This window comes from Leptonychotes weddellii, chromosome 8 (genome assembly GCF_054177405.1).
Source record: "Leptonychotes weddellii isolate Sample4059 chromosome 8, ASM5417740v2, whole genome shotgun sequence".
Taxonomy (NCBI): domain Eukaryota; kingdom Metazoa; phylum Chordata; class Mammalia; order Carnivora; family Phocidae; genus Leptonychotes; species Leptonychotes weddellii.
In genome coordinates, this window is record NC_138376.1 from 113341008 (window position 1) to 113355592 (window position 14585).

At 37.1% G+C, this 14585-nt stretch overlaps 1 protein-coding gene across 1 annotated transcript in view; it reads left to right on the forward strand.

Annotated features, from left to right (window-relative positions):
- ADGB (androglobin) overlaps positions 1–14585 on the forward strand; it is a 141238-nt gene that overhangs the window by 91741 nt on the left and 34912 nt on the right. Inside the window, exons 22-25 of the mRNA XM_081829380.1 lie at positions 4343–4477; positions 5202–5355; positions 8949–9136; positions 13482–13666. Coding sequence (XP_081685506.1) covers positions 4343–4477; positions 5202–5355; positions 8949–9136; positions 13482–13666 — 662 coding nt within the window. The remainder of the gene's footprint in view (positions 1–4342; positions 4478–5201; positions 5356–8948; positions 9137–13481; positions 13667–14585) is intronic.

Consider the following 14585-nt stretch of genomic DNA (forward strand, 5'->3'; position numbering starts at 1 on the left):
TTAGTTAGATAAATTTTGCTAATTAATTACACATACTCATAAAACTACTGCAAAAACATGATACAGAATATTTCCATCACCCACAAAGTTTTGTTTCTGCTCTTTTATATAACTCATCCCTTCCCAACAAGAAACCTACACTCTGAGTTTCATCACTATAGATTAGATTTGATTGTTCTTCAATTTCATATAACTGAAATCACACAGCATGTGCTCTTTTGTGTTTGGTTTATTTCACTCAGAAATATTTCTGAGATTTTTAACAACTGAAATTAAAAACTTATTTGTAGATTTAACAGCAGATTAATCAGAACAGATGAAGAGATTGGTGAACTTGGAGATAGGTCAATAGAAAAGTATCCAAACTGAAGCATAGAAGAAAGCGAATGGGAAGTAAGAAAACAACATAAGGGACACGTGGAATATGCTCAGAAAGTCCAATATTGTCATTATAGCCCCAGACTGTAAAAAGATAATAACTGAGAACTTTCCAAAACTGGTAAAACACATCAACTCATGTTTTCAGGAGACTGCATGCAAACTCCATGCAGAAAGCCTACAAAGTAAAGTATTCCTAGACTAATTGCAGTGAAACTACTGAAAAACAAAGGCCAAAAGAAAAACCTTCAAATTGGCCAGAAAAATAATGCATATTATCTTCAAAGGGCAATCAACAAATAGCTACATATAAGAATAAATTCATGACCTTAAGCAATGAGAAATGTAGAAGTTAGGTATAAGGTTTTAAAGAGTTCTAAGGTTATAGTATTATTGCAGAAATGGTAAAAGTAATAATTTAGATGAAACTCTAACAGGGGAGGGATGCATGGTATCCTTTCTAGCAATATACTAATGAACAGCTAGTGAATTTAGGAAGAGATAAGATTAATCTCACAAATCTTCTAGAGAACAGAAAAAGAGGAAACACTAACCAATTCATAACCTTGACTTAAAAAATTCAACAAGGACAGTAAGAAAATGAAATTGCAAACCAGTCACCTTCAAATTGCAAACCAATCACCCTTTTGAATAGATGCAAAAGATGTGTAATAAAATATTAGTAAATCAGAATCCATCGTCTCTCATGGTTCATCTCCCCCTCCGATTTCTCCCCCTTCATTCTTCCCCTCCTGTTACTTTCTTCTTCTTCTTCTTCTTCTTTTTTTTTTTAACATACAATGTATTATTTGTTTCAGTGGTACAGATCTGTGATTCAGCTGAGGGTTCTAGGGGGAGAGGGGTGGGAGGATGGGTTAGTCTGGTGATGGGTATTAAAGAGGGCACGTTCTGCATGGAGCACTGGGTGTTTACGCAAATAATCATGGAACACTGCATCAAAAACTAATGATGTAATGTATGGTGATTAACATAACATAAAAAAAATTTTTTTTAAATGAAAAGAAATTAGTAAATCAAAATTGGAATTAAATAAAAAGGATAATGCCTTATAATCAAGTAGGCCTCTCATTTCCAGGTATACAATGGTGGTTTAACGTTAGAAGATTTGTCATTTTAATTCAGTACATTAACAGGGAAAAGGAACAAATCACTTGGTCCTCCAGATAGAATCGGAAAAAACATTTGATAGAATTTAACACAAATTCAAAATTATTTAATTATTTATTTTTTGTTTTTAGAAAACTTGGACTTTTAGAGAAGAAAACTTTTCGAGAAGTCTTTCATTAATATGTTATTGGTATCTGGTATTTTCAAAACTTACTACAAACATGATTAGTGGTGAAATTTTGAAAGAATTTTCCTGGGTTTAGAAATGAGACAAAAATGTCTGCCTGATGACTTTCATTCACAATAATCCTGGAATAATTCTGAGAAGAACAAAATGGCAATAAAGCAAAGTAAAAGTCATTAGGATTTGAAGGGAAAAAATAAAACCACCACTGTTCACAGACGATATGATTGTATATGTAGAAAATATTTTTTTTAATTAATTTATTTGATAGAGAAAGAGACAGCAAAAGAGGGAACACAAGTAGGGGGAGTGGGAGAGGGAGAAGCAGGCTTCTCGCCCAGCAGGGAGCCTGATGCGGGGCTTGATTCCAGGACCCTGGGATCATGACCCGAGCCGAAGGCAGACGTTTAATGACTGAGCCACCCAGGAGCCCCGGTAGAAAATATTTTAAAATCTGCAGAAAAATTATTAGAGTTAGAGAATTAAAGAAAAGTTGCTGGAGACAAGGTCAATATAAAATAACAATTGGATTTCTACTTATAAGCAACAAATAGAAAATTATATATGAAAACATATAAAAACGTAAAATAACCTAAAAATAATGAAAAAAATTCACAATGAAACAAATATAAAAATTTTAAACATAGAGAAAATCCAAATCTATACGGTACTTGCCTAACCCTGAGGGTAAGTGTCCCGTTCACCTCACCCTAGTCCTGGCCATGGACACTGCCATTACTTGATCATCCAGCTTGACTGACTTGCACACATCTTTCAGCATCAGACCTAATGCTAACCCTTGCTATACTAATTATCAGGTGTGGGACCTGGGGTAAGTCTCTTATCCTCTCTAAAGTTGAAATTAAAATTTTATTAATAATATTTAATATTTTATTAATAATATTTAATATAAGGAAATCATTTTAATATAGGGAAAACAATATCTCTCTCATAGTACTATTTTTTTGTAAGGCTGTAAAGATAAATAAAAAGAACATTTCCTGTGTTCTTAACACCAAACTACAGATTGAGTCATTACAGGGCATTAGCTATTGTAAATATTACTTTATTATTACTACTAAATGGGAAACTGAGGTCCTGGAATCCAGCCTTACATTCTCAGATCTTAAGGGGTAGAACTTTCCCAAGTGAACTTTGGGCAAGGCTCAGTTTACTGATGTAACTTTCTTTCTGTACTAGGATGCAAAGTTAAAAGAAAATCTTTCAAGTCTGTCAGGAATATTTCTCTGGGTCATTCAAGATATTCCATATACATCAGGGTTTTGATGGCACTATATGCATTAGAATTTCCTGAGGCTATGAAAAAGTGTGGGATGTATGATGCGAACAATGACTGGAATACCTCTAAATCCCTGCCTTATCTTAGAATGGCAGCTGGTCCCATTACAGTCAGTTCCCTAAGTAGCCTGTTCAGCTGCTGCATTGGCTCAGCCAACACCCACATGTGGATTCGACCAGCCCCCATGTGATTGGCAGTGATGCTTTGCATTGACAGACCACCACATTAGAGTTCCCAGTTAGGGTAATCAGGTTACTGATCATTTGAACTGGGATACTTTTACAAAAGGGACAGAGGGAGCACTATTAATAATTACGACAGGATTATGAGTATAAACCAGGACTACCCCAGGCAAACCAGGATATTTGGTCAATCTTTGTTTTCATAACTTACCTACAAGGCTTAAAACTCTCCCAAGTATAAATCTGTCAATTTCCTCCCATCAAAGGCCAGTGATCAAATGGAGGATGTGAATCCTAACCCCCATAACAATCTCCATGGCTTTGCTTCTTACTGACGATACAGTCAAGCCATCTGCCTTCTGGAAGGCAAGAAAACCTCTAGATCTGCCTAGACCTCTAATACAAAACCATTTTCTATTGGCCATTATGGCTTCCATCCCAGCTAAATCCATAGATGTTATACAAAAGACCCTAGATTGCTGGTGCTACTGAAGCTAGATCCAGTTCCTGGCCGTGGAAGGGAAAGAACCTAGAACATCTCTCACGTGACTTCCATCATGTTCTGAAATATGCCACAGCCTTCCAGGGGGCAAACATGGAGAAACCTCAACCCATAATTCTTTTAACCAGTTGCACATACCACTCTTTTATGTGCCAAAAATCACATAGGAGGAACACTGACGTTCTCCCCTTGATCATGGCCTTAGATTTTTTTTTTGTTTTAATCCCTTTTTACAAATCCATTCCTTACTTTAAACTCCATTCTAGTATCGATTCCCGTATCCGTTCCAGACCTTGAGTGGCCCCCACCCAGTTTCATTGCTACTTTGCCTGTTCCTGTTTTCCTACCGTTATAGTTTGAGCTTTGTTGCTGATTTCCCACCTATAAACTGTAGTACTTTCTTGATCATGAATTAAGTTCTCCTTTGATTAAGACCTTCAGATAACTTTAGAGACCTTTGAGAGACATCTTTCATGGTTGACCTACAATGGGCTCCCCTACCTGGGTGCCATGCACTCTGAACCCCACAGCTTTTGATCAAGGCCTCAATCCAGCCAACAGCAGACTGTGATATTTTATGTTATTTTGTCTACTTCCTTTTTTGTAAGTAAAATTTATTTTAGAAGTTGCCTTTGTCATTGGAACTTACATTATTTTTACATTTCTAGACTAATGTTTAAAAGCAAGTGCAAGTCTATTGAATCTTACCCATGCTATCAAGATGAAGAAACTAAGATTGTTTTTGCTGACTATACTGTGACTTATGCAGACCAGCCACCAAATAGTTGGTTTATAGCATTCAGGTGAGGCTGTCAGAAATCGGCATATGATATCATCTTTTTTTTTTTAAAGATTTTATTTATTTATTTGAGAGAGAGGGAATGAGAGAGAGCACATGAGAGGGGGGAGGGTCAGAGGGAGAAGCAGACTCCCTGCCGAGCAGGGAGCCCGACGCGGGACTCGATCCAGGGACTCCAGGATCATGACCTGAGCCGAAGGCAGTCGCTTAACCAACTGAGCCACCCAGGCGCCCCATATGATATCATCTTTAAATGGCATGCGATAGTCTTACGTGTAGAGCTTTATTTATGGTAGTAGTGAAAGTATGAACTGATAGGCTGTTTTCACAACTTAGCACTTCTTCCCCATCTGCTATGCATCAATGAGATATTACAGAATTTTTATCCATGTTTCTTTAAATGAAATGTGAAGAATGTGAAGGTAATTATTAGTATTTTTAGGAGTATGATAAACATAATATAAATTGATGTGCTATCAGTATAGAAAGAAATTATTTAATTTTCAAGCAATATCGTATTAGGTAAAAGTCACAAATTACTTACAAATGGGATTTCTTAAAGGGCTTGTATTTACATGACAAAATGGTATATTAATAATCTAAAAAACCAGTATGTATACCTTGTAGTTATTGGAAATTTTAAACTTTTTTATTTCTTGCCTTAAACCTAATTTCAAACTTTCTTTATGATTCATGGCAAGGGGAAGTTCATTCTTTTGTAATTACAGAGAAACATTTTTGGTTCCTCAAGATATGATCTTGGTTCCCAAAGTATATACTACACTCCCGGTCTGCATGCTCCACATTGTTAATAATGACACAATGGAACAAGTGCCAAAAGTGTTCCAAAAAGTGGTGCCTTATCTTTATACCAAGAATAAGGTAGGTGCAAAATTTATTCTCCCCATATGATAGACTGGCAGCGAGAAGCCAGTGCCTTAGTAAGATTCCAGGAGCAGGTTAGAGCAGATGTGCTTTTCAACCTACTTAACAGAGGAATGGGGTCCTGGTCGTTTTCTGTAGAAGTCCCATTTATTTGACAGTCCAAGGTATTTAATGTGAGTGCTAGAACATTCACCTCTCAGCTCTCTTTTTTCTTCTCTCTGAAGAAAATATGACAAAAGGAAAGCATTGGAAAGTCCTATAAAATCATAAAATCATATAAACCTTTAAAATGGAAATGGAGGTAAAGGGCTCATTTAGTCCTATTCTTTGGGTCAAATTAGCTGGTTGTCTCAGTTTCCCACTGGGTTTTTATTCCATCCCTAAATATTTCAGAAGATTGTGATTACATGGCCATTCATCACCCACCACCCCCAGTCTTTTCCAGGGCTACACAGATTCTTTAAAAAGCACTTGGCACATTACTCCTGCTGCACGATGGACCCTGATTTCTGAGGATCCCACTCAAATCATGTTGCCTTTCTATTTGAATCTCATCTTTGTGTTTTTGGTTATTTCCTCTTAGAGGGAAGCATAACAAAAGGCGGTATACACCTACATTGTAAACTGGGAGATTTGTTTTTACTCTGGCCTTTCATTCTTTACCTATATGGTTTTGAATCTTTTCATTTTTCTCTTTGAGCTATGGTTGTAGTTGACTTTCAAAGTTCATTTCAGCCCATGATTCTGTGCATTATTTTGCACAAATTAAGACATACCTATCTAATGAATACTGATTTATAGGAATGAAAGATAAATTTTTAAAAGTATTAAGTCCATAAAAAACCTAAAAGCTCTTTTGAGTTGTTTAAGAGATTTTTTTTTTAATGAGATTTAAATTTTTTTTAAGGCTTGGAAGGGTTTTGGGGTGCCTGGGTGGCTCAATCAGTTAAGCCTCTGCTTTCGGCTCAGGTCACGATCCCAGGGTCGTGGGATCGAGCCCCATGGTGGGCTCCCTGTTCAGTGGGGAGCCTGCTTCTCCCTATCCCTCTGCCTGCCGCTTGCCCTGCTTGTGTGCTCTCTCTATCTCTCTCTCAAATAAATAAATAAAATGTTCTAAAAAAAAAAAGACTTGGAAGGGATTTAAGACTTCATTGCAACTCTTAGTAGCAATAAATAAGAGCAGTTTTAGCTTCACAGCAAAACTGAGAGGAAAGTACAGAGATTTCCCATATACACCCTGCTTCCACATGTGCACAGCCTCCCCATTATCGACAAGCCCCACCAGAGTGGCACATTTATTACATTGATCATCCTACTCTGACACGTCATAATCCCCCAAATTCCATGGTTTATATTATGGGGGATATATAAAGAGTGTTTTCACAGCCCTAAAAATCCTCTGTGATCCACCTATGTATTTCTCCTCCTCGACCCCTGACCTTTTTTCTGTCTCCATAGTTTTGCCTTTTCCAGAATGTGGTAAAGTTGGAATCGTATAGTGTGTAATCTTTTCAGTTTTGTTTCTTTCAGTTAAAAACAGGCATTTAAGATTTTTCCATGTTTTTTATGGCTTAATAGCTCATTTCTTTTTAATAATAATATTCCACTGTCTGCTTGTTTAAAAGTTTATCTACCTATTCATCTACCAAAGGACATCTTGTTTGCTTCCAAGTTATGGCAATTATGAACTAAGCACCTACAAATGTCTGTGCGCAGGTTTTTGTGTGGACATAGGTTTTTGGCATAAATACCAAGGAGCACTATTGTTGAACTGTATATGTGTAGTTTTGTAAGAAACTGCCAAACTGTCCTTCAAAATGTCTGTACCATTTTTCATTCCCACTAGCAATGAATGAGAGTTCCTGTTGCTCTGTGTCTTCATCAGCATGTAGTATTTCCAGTGTTATGGATCTGGGCTATTCTAATAGGAGTGTAGTGGTATCTCATGGTTGTTTGAGTTTTTCTTTTTTTTTTTTTTTAAAGATTTTATTTATTTATTTGACAGAGAGAGACACAGTGAGAGAGGGAACACAAGCAGGGGGAGTGGGAGAGGGAGAAGCAGGCTTCCCGCGGAGCAGGGAGCCCGATGCGGGGCTCGATCCCAGGACCCTGGGATCATGACCTGAGCCGAAGGCAGACGCTCAACGACTGAGCCACCCAGGCGCCCCAGTTTGAGTTTTTCTGATAATATACAATGTGGAACATCTTTTTGTATGCCTATTTGCCATCTGTATATCTTCTCTGGTGAGAAGTCTTTTAAAATTTTTTAACTAGATTGTTTGTTTTCTTATTGTTGAGTTTTAGGGGTTTTTGCATATTTTGGATAACAGTCCTTTATTATATGTGTGTTTTGCAAATATTTAAGTATTATGTTACTGTTACTCATGAGCCTTAAAGTCATTTAGAATAGTCAGGTTCTCTCTTAAAACCCTAACACTGGTTTAGCTTTAGACTTTAACTTACCAATATCTATCCCACCGTTTTATAACTTTTTTTCCCCTCTCAAACCTATTCTCTGAGCCTAGAAAAACACAAAATCAGAGTCATGTAATTTTATTTTGTTTCTTAATGCATTAGTATTACAAGCTCAAAAAATAATGAGAACAGCAATAAATCTGTGCATAATACTTTACAAATAAAAATACTTTAGTGTATATGATTTATCTTCCTTTATTTCCTTGCCCCAAACATAATGTTAAAAGGTCCTTATTGGTGTTGCAATTCTCATATTATTATGGGTATTGTAATTCTGGGTAATATTCCTAGATGTTTATTGAATTTATTCTGTCATATATATATATATTCTTATATATTTCTACTTTTTGTTTCTGGAAATCTAAACACATTAGAGAGCTTCCTTTGCATCAGAATCAACTGGAATACAAATCTATATTTTTCTTCCTTATTAGAAGTGTCTGGAATTAAAAACTCAGAATTACTTTGAACTTTTGTATCTCATTATGATATGCTTTTGCTTCACTGACATTTTTGCCAGATAGAGATCCAATTACATAGAACCAAGCTATTACCCACTATAATATTATCCCAGGTTTCTTAGCTGCTTCTTTTCCCCAACCTAAAGAGCTCATCTCCATACTCATATCTGGGTTCCCTGGAACCAGATCTGCTGTTAACTTGATAGCTTTATCTGACAATTGTCATTCCAAGGGAACTACATTTCCATAAATGCTTCTTCTTTTCTCATCTTGTATTTAAAAACAGGGACATCAGGTAGGAAGTTATTGGGCTACTCCAGGGTGATGCAATGATGAAAATCTGCATTAGGAAGCATTAGAAGAATTGGAAGAAAACATAGCAATCATCTATCAGAGTTACGTGATTTGTGTTATAGCTTGAGAACTACACAAACAAAACTGTTACAGTTACTCGTTTTCTCTGAAAACATGTCAGATGCACTTTCTAAGAGGAATTTCAAAATGTAATGATAGTGATTTTCTTTTATCAAGAGATCTTGGGATCTTTATGTATATCAAGATAATAAAGCATTTTACTACAGTGAAGCCATATGTTGTACCTTTGAGAAACCAGCAACAGTATGCCTTACTTCTGTCCAATTCTCTTTCCTCTAGAAAGGCTACACATTCGTGGCTGAAGCATTTACTGGAGACACATATGTATCGTCCTCACGATGGAAACTGCGCCTCATTGGTTCCTACCATCCACTCCCATGCCTATCTCGAGAGTCTCCATGCAATACCTTCACCGTAAAGGAAATCAGAGATTACTACATACCCAATGATAAGAAAATTTTATTCAGGTATAAGTATATGACAGGAGGGAAATGCCCCAAATTGGCATTTTTTTGGCACCAGATGGGTGCTGACACGTTGTCTTTCAGTGACTGTGGCTACAGAGGTTGGGCCTCTAGATACGCACAGGGCTCTGGGATTGACCACAGTTAACTATTAATATATGAATATATTATTGAGGAAGTAAAGGTCACCTGTAATCAAACAACCTAGAAACAATCACTGTTAGTATCCTGTTGTATTTTCTTTTGGTGTTTTTTTTTCCTAGTCACAGCTTAACATTATTAAAATCATAATGTAATTAAAGTTTTGTAAGCTGACCTTTTTACTTAACATTATACTGTGCACATTTCCCAGTGCCATTAAGACATTTTGTGAATTCTTTTTCATGATTACGTAGTAATCATTTGTAGGAAAATACAACAATTTACTCTGGCTATTTTTTGTTACAAATTTTCCATTTCTACTTTTTCAATAGTACTAATAGAGATGTGATAGGCATATTTATTGTAAATATTAAAGTAAATTCTTGATTATTGTTTAAAGATTTATTATTTTAGAAAGATTATATGTTTTAAAGATTCCACATGTATTGGTAAATTTGTTTTCTAAAGAAACACCTAAGTCTTTTGTAAGAAACTGCTTGCTTCACTGACATTTTTGCCAGATAGAGATCCAATTACATAGAACCAAGCTATTACCCACTATAATATTATCCCAGGTTTCTTAGCTGCTTCTTTTCCCCAACCTAAATAAATATTTGTATTTTAAAACTTTTTTTTCTTTTAAAGAACATGAAAAAATTTTTGTATTATAAAATAATCAGTAGTAAAATTAAATTACAGGACAATATATACAGTATATCCCCAGCATATGTTTTTGTTCTTATATTTGTTTACGTATTTTATATGTAGGTAAAAGTTTAGAGAAAATACTGAAAGAAAACATGAACTGGGGGTAATAGCAGGGACAGAAAATTCTCTTTTTTTTTTTTTTTAAATATTTTTATTTATTTATTTGAGAGAGAGAATGAGAGAGAGAGAGCATAAGAGGGGGGAGGGTCAGAGGGAGAAGCAGACTCCCTGCCGAGCAGGGAGCCCAATGCGGGACTCAATCCTGGGACTCCAGGATCATGACCTGAGCCGAAGGCAGTCGCCCAACCAACTGAGCCACCCAGGCGTCCCAGAAAATTCTCTTTTTAATCTGTCTGCTTCTTGTCATGTATCTGCACATTGGCTATTAGAAAGAAAGCCAGGGAAAAAAGGAAAGAAGTAGGAGGGAAACATACCAGCAATTAAAAATAACAATTGTGATCAGATATTTTAACTACTCTGATAGGAGGCCACTGTATCACACTGCAGGACCACTAGTAGACCAACGAGTGATATTTAACCCAATATCTAAATTAGTCCTAGAAGCCAGTCCTAAAGCTGTCAAACTTGGTGGGGGGCAAGGTGAGGAGGGAACTGCTTCATGAGCAAATGTGAAAGTTCAGAAATTAAGGAGTGTATGACCTTTTCAGGGAACTGAAGACGTTTGCTTGCAAAGTGGGGCTCTAGAGGGCTATGGCAAGGGTAAGGCCAGAGAAGGGCCTCATAAGGAAAGAGATTTAAACTTTATCTGAGAGGCAAAACATGCTTTGAGGAGTTTTAAGAGAAATGGCCACAATAGACTTGTGTTAAGACATTATGCCTGCAAAGCATGAGTTGAAAAAAAAAATTTTTTTTTTTTTAAGATTTTATTTATTTATTTGACAGAGAGAGAATGAGAGAGAGAGCACATGAGAGGGGGGAGGGTCAGAGGGAGAAGCAGACTCCCTGCCGAGCAGGGAGCCCAATGCGGGACTCGATCCAGGGACTCCAGGATCATGACCTGAGCTGAAGGCAGTCGCTTAACCAACTGAGCCACCCAGGCACCCCGAAAAAAAATTTTTTTTAAATATAATTTCTAAGAGCAGAAATGTTGTTAGAACCATATTATTGTGAAATTATAGATAATCATAAAAGGAACGGAATATGGAAGAAAAAACAATTTCAAAAGACTGCAGTGTGTTGAATGAAGGACAGCGTAACTGGAGACAGGGGAACCAGATAGGAAGAAGCTTTGAAATAACCCGGGTGTATGCTGATGGCAACTGGAGCCGGTCAGTGGATTCGTTCGCTAGCACCGCTATAGCAAAATCCCACAAACTGGCAAAGTAGGTGGCTTCAACAACCGAAATCGATGGTCTCACAGTCTCATGGTTTTGGATGCCAGAAGACCAAAATCCAAGTGTCAGCAGGGATGGTGCCTACTGAGGGCTGTGAGGGTCAAGCTATTCTATGCTTTCTCCTAGCCTCTGGGGGTTTCTGATAATCCTTGGTGTTCTTTGCCTTATAGACTTATCACCATGATCTTTGTATTCATCTTCACTTGGCATTCGCCCTGTGTCTCTCTGTTTCCAAATTTCCTGTCTCATAAGGGTATCTATCAGTTATATTGGGTTAGGGCCCACCCTAATGACCTCATGTGAACTTGATTCCCTCAGAAAGACCGTGTCTCCGAAAAAGGTGATATTGGGAGGTACTGCGGATACTCCAGGTACTGGACTCCAACATAGTTTTATGGGGGGGGTACAACTGAACCCATACTAGGCAGTGACAGTGGATCTAGAGAGAAGAGAAAGGGTTTTAAGACACTGAGGAAGTCAAATTGACAGTCCTGGTTGGTTGGAACTCCTGGGGACTGACTTGGGATCAGGGGACAGTAAGTGTCCTTTACTTAGATAGTGGTTACAGGGAGAAAACCCCATTTGCAGGTTGGGCAATAGGAAGACAATTGATTCAGTTTTAGATGTTAATTATGGGTAGGTCAGTGAAACATCCAAGTGATATTGCATAAGGAGTTGGGCTGGAGACACAAATCTGGGAACTATTATTCTGTTTCTGCCCATGGAAATGCCCAGGAAAGTTTGTACCATGACAGTCGGACCTAGGACAGAATATTAAGATTCTCTGACACTTATAGGAATGTCAATGGGAGAGAAGTCTAAAAAAAACAGCACCAAATTAGGAGGTACAAAAGTTGTTACACTTGTAGGAGAAGAGTTTTTGAAGAAGAGGAAAATGAGGCTTGACTCAACCTTGTCAAATTCTCCTGAGAAGTCAAGAAAGATGAGAACTGAAATTTCGGGGTGCCTGGGTGGCTCAGTTGGTTGGGCGACTGCCTTCGGCTCAGGTCATGATCCTGGAGTCCCAGGATCGAGCCCCGCATCGGGCTCCCTGCTCGGCGGGGAGCCTGCTTCTCCCTCTGACCCTCCCCCTCTCATGCTCTCTCTCTATCTCATTCTCTCTCTCAAATAAATGAATAAAATTTTTGGAAAAAAAAAAAAGAGAGAACTGAAATTTCTATAGGCCGGTGACAAGCTGCTGGAAACTTGCAAGAGCAAGGTTAGCACTTTGACTGGGGGCCGAGTAGAGTGCTGTGAGCCGATAGGAAGAGATGGGGTTGTGGACAGTGGCAATCAACAACTCTCCTTTGATGCCAAGCTGGGGAGGAGTGAAAAAATCAGCAGAGGCTGGACCTCAAGGTTGGTTGAAGGGTTTCTTTTGTTTGTGTTTTTGGTTTATTCTGCTTTAATTTTTTGTTAAAAGATGGGTGAGACCTATAGGTGTACAAAAACCAATGATAAGGAGGAATAAAGAAGGGGAGATTTAAGATTCAGGAGAAAGATGGTATTCAGAAAAGCAAATTTCTAGAGAAACTGAAGATTTATAAGGTCCTGAGCATTTGTGAGGATTCACCTAAATTAAGAAAAAGAACCCCAACAAAATAAAAAAAACAAAATAAAACAAAACCTCTTTGGTTGCATCAAGGGAGGGGTTGGGATGGTGTTATACTGTACATTTTGTCTTTTTGTAAACGATTTCCAACTTGTATGGTGAAGGTTGAGAGAACAGGTGGTGGGTACAAATTTTGATTTCTCTGCATTTTTATGAATCAAAGAAAATATGGTAAACAGTGAAGATTTGAAGTCTGCTGCCAGTTGTCCAACTGTGGGGGAGGGTATAATGGGAAGGTTTGGTGTGTCCATAGTTTGCAGATCTATCATGTTTTATAAGCCTATCTAAACAAAAGTTACATTTCCTGCTTGGGATCTGATGATAATAAATGTCCTATGCCTGTTCATTTTACCATAGCATATAGAGATCTTCTGTCAAAGTCTATAATAGCAATAATGTTTCCAGGATTTGGGTCAATTTTACACAATGGATTTACTTTTAGATTATCCTATCAGCAAATTATGCAGTTTCCTTTACTGACTTGAGGGAAAGATCAATAAACTGCTTATAATTCGTATGTTTTTCTTTATAGGTATTCCATTAAAGTTGCTTTATCGCATCCTGTTACTGTACAGGTACGCACGTCCAAACCAGATGCATTCATCAAGCTACAGATCTTAGAAAATGAAGAAATTATCGTCAGTTCCACTGGGAAAGGGCAAGCTATAATCCCAGCAATTAACTTCTTGGGGAGTGAAAAAGTTCTGAGCTCCCAGTGTGAGTATGCCTTTTGCCCTTTTAAATGTGTTATTTAGGTCCATAAATAAGTATTTATGTTTAAGTAACTGATTTTAAAATATTTTATTTAAGGTAAAATAGCAAATAAGCATTTACATCTGTAAAACGATATTATTAAAAATATTTTTAAAAACTTGCATTTGTGTGTCAGATTAGTCTCTGAAGATCAACAGATTGTTATAATTCTACTTTAAGGACTTTTTTATTACATGAGCCTTTTTAGAATTCTGAATAAGAAATAACATTTTTTATTATTTTGAAAGAATTTTTCACTGTTCTTTTATCCCTAATTCATTATTTTTAGAAAATATTCTATTAAAATGAACAGAAACTTTGAAGTCATTACTTTCAATGTAATAGTCACAGGAACTATTAATTAATAAAATAAAATTGTTTCTGAAATAATGGAAAACAGAGATACTGAGATACATATTCAGTTATTTTAGTAACAATTCTGATCATAAAAATAACGCATTGCCCAATGTAGAAAATTTTGAAACAGAAAATTATAAACAAGAGAACAGGAAATCCCTTGTGCTTTTCCTGAATTCTGCCATTATGTTTTTTTTAAAATAATTGATTATATCTTTTTTTAAAGATTTATTTATTTATCTGGGGAGCCTGGGTGGCTCAGTAAGTTGGGCGTCTGCCTTAGGCTCAGATCATGACCCCAGGGTCCTGGGATTGAGCCCCAAGTTGGGTTCCTTGCTCAGCGGTGGGCCTGCTTCTTCCCCTCCCTCTGCCCCTCCCCACTGCTCATACTTGTAGGAGCTTTCTCTCTGCCCCCTTGCGCTCTCAAATAAGTAAATAAAATCTTCAAATGAATAGAGTCAGACACCGTTTATAGTTTGTCACATAGGTTATCATTAACATTTAGTTATATATATTTTATTTATTT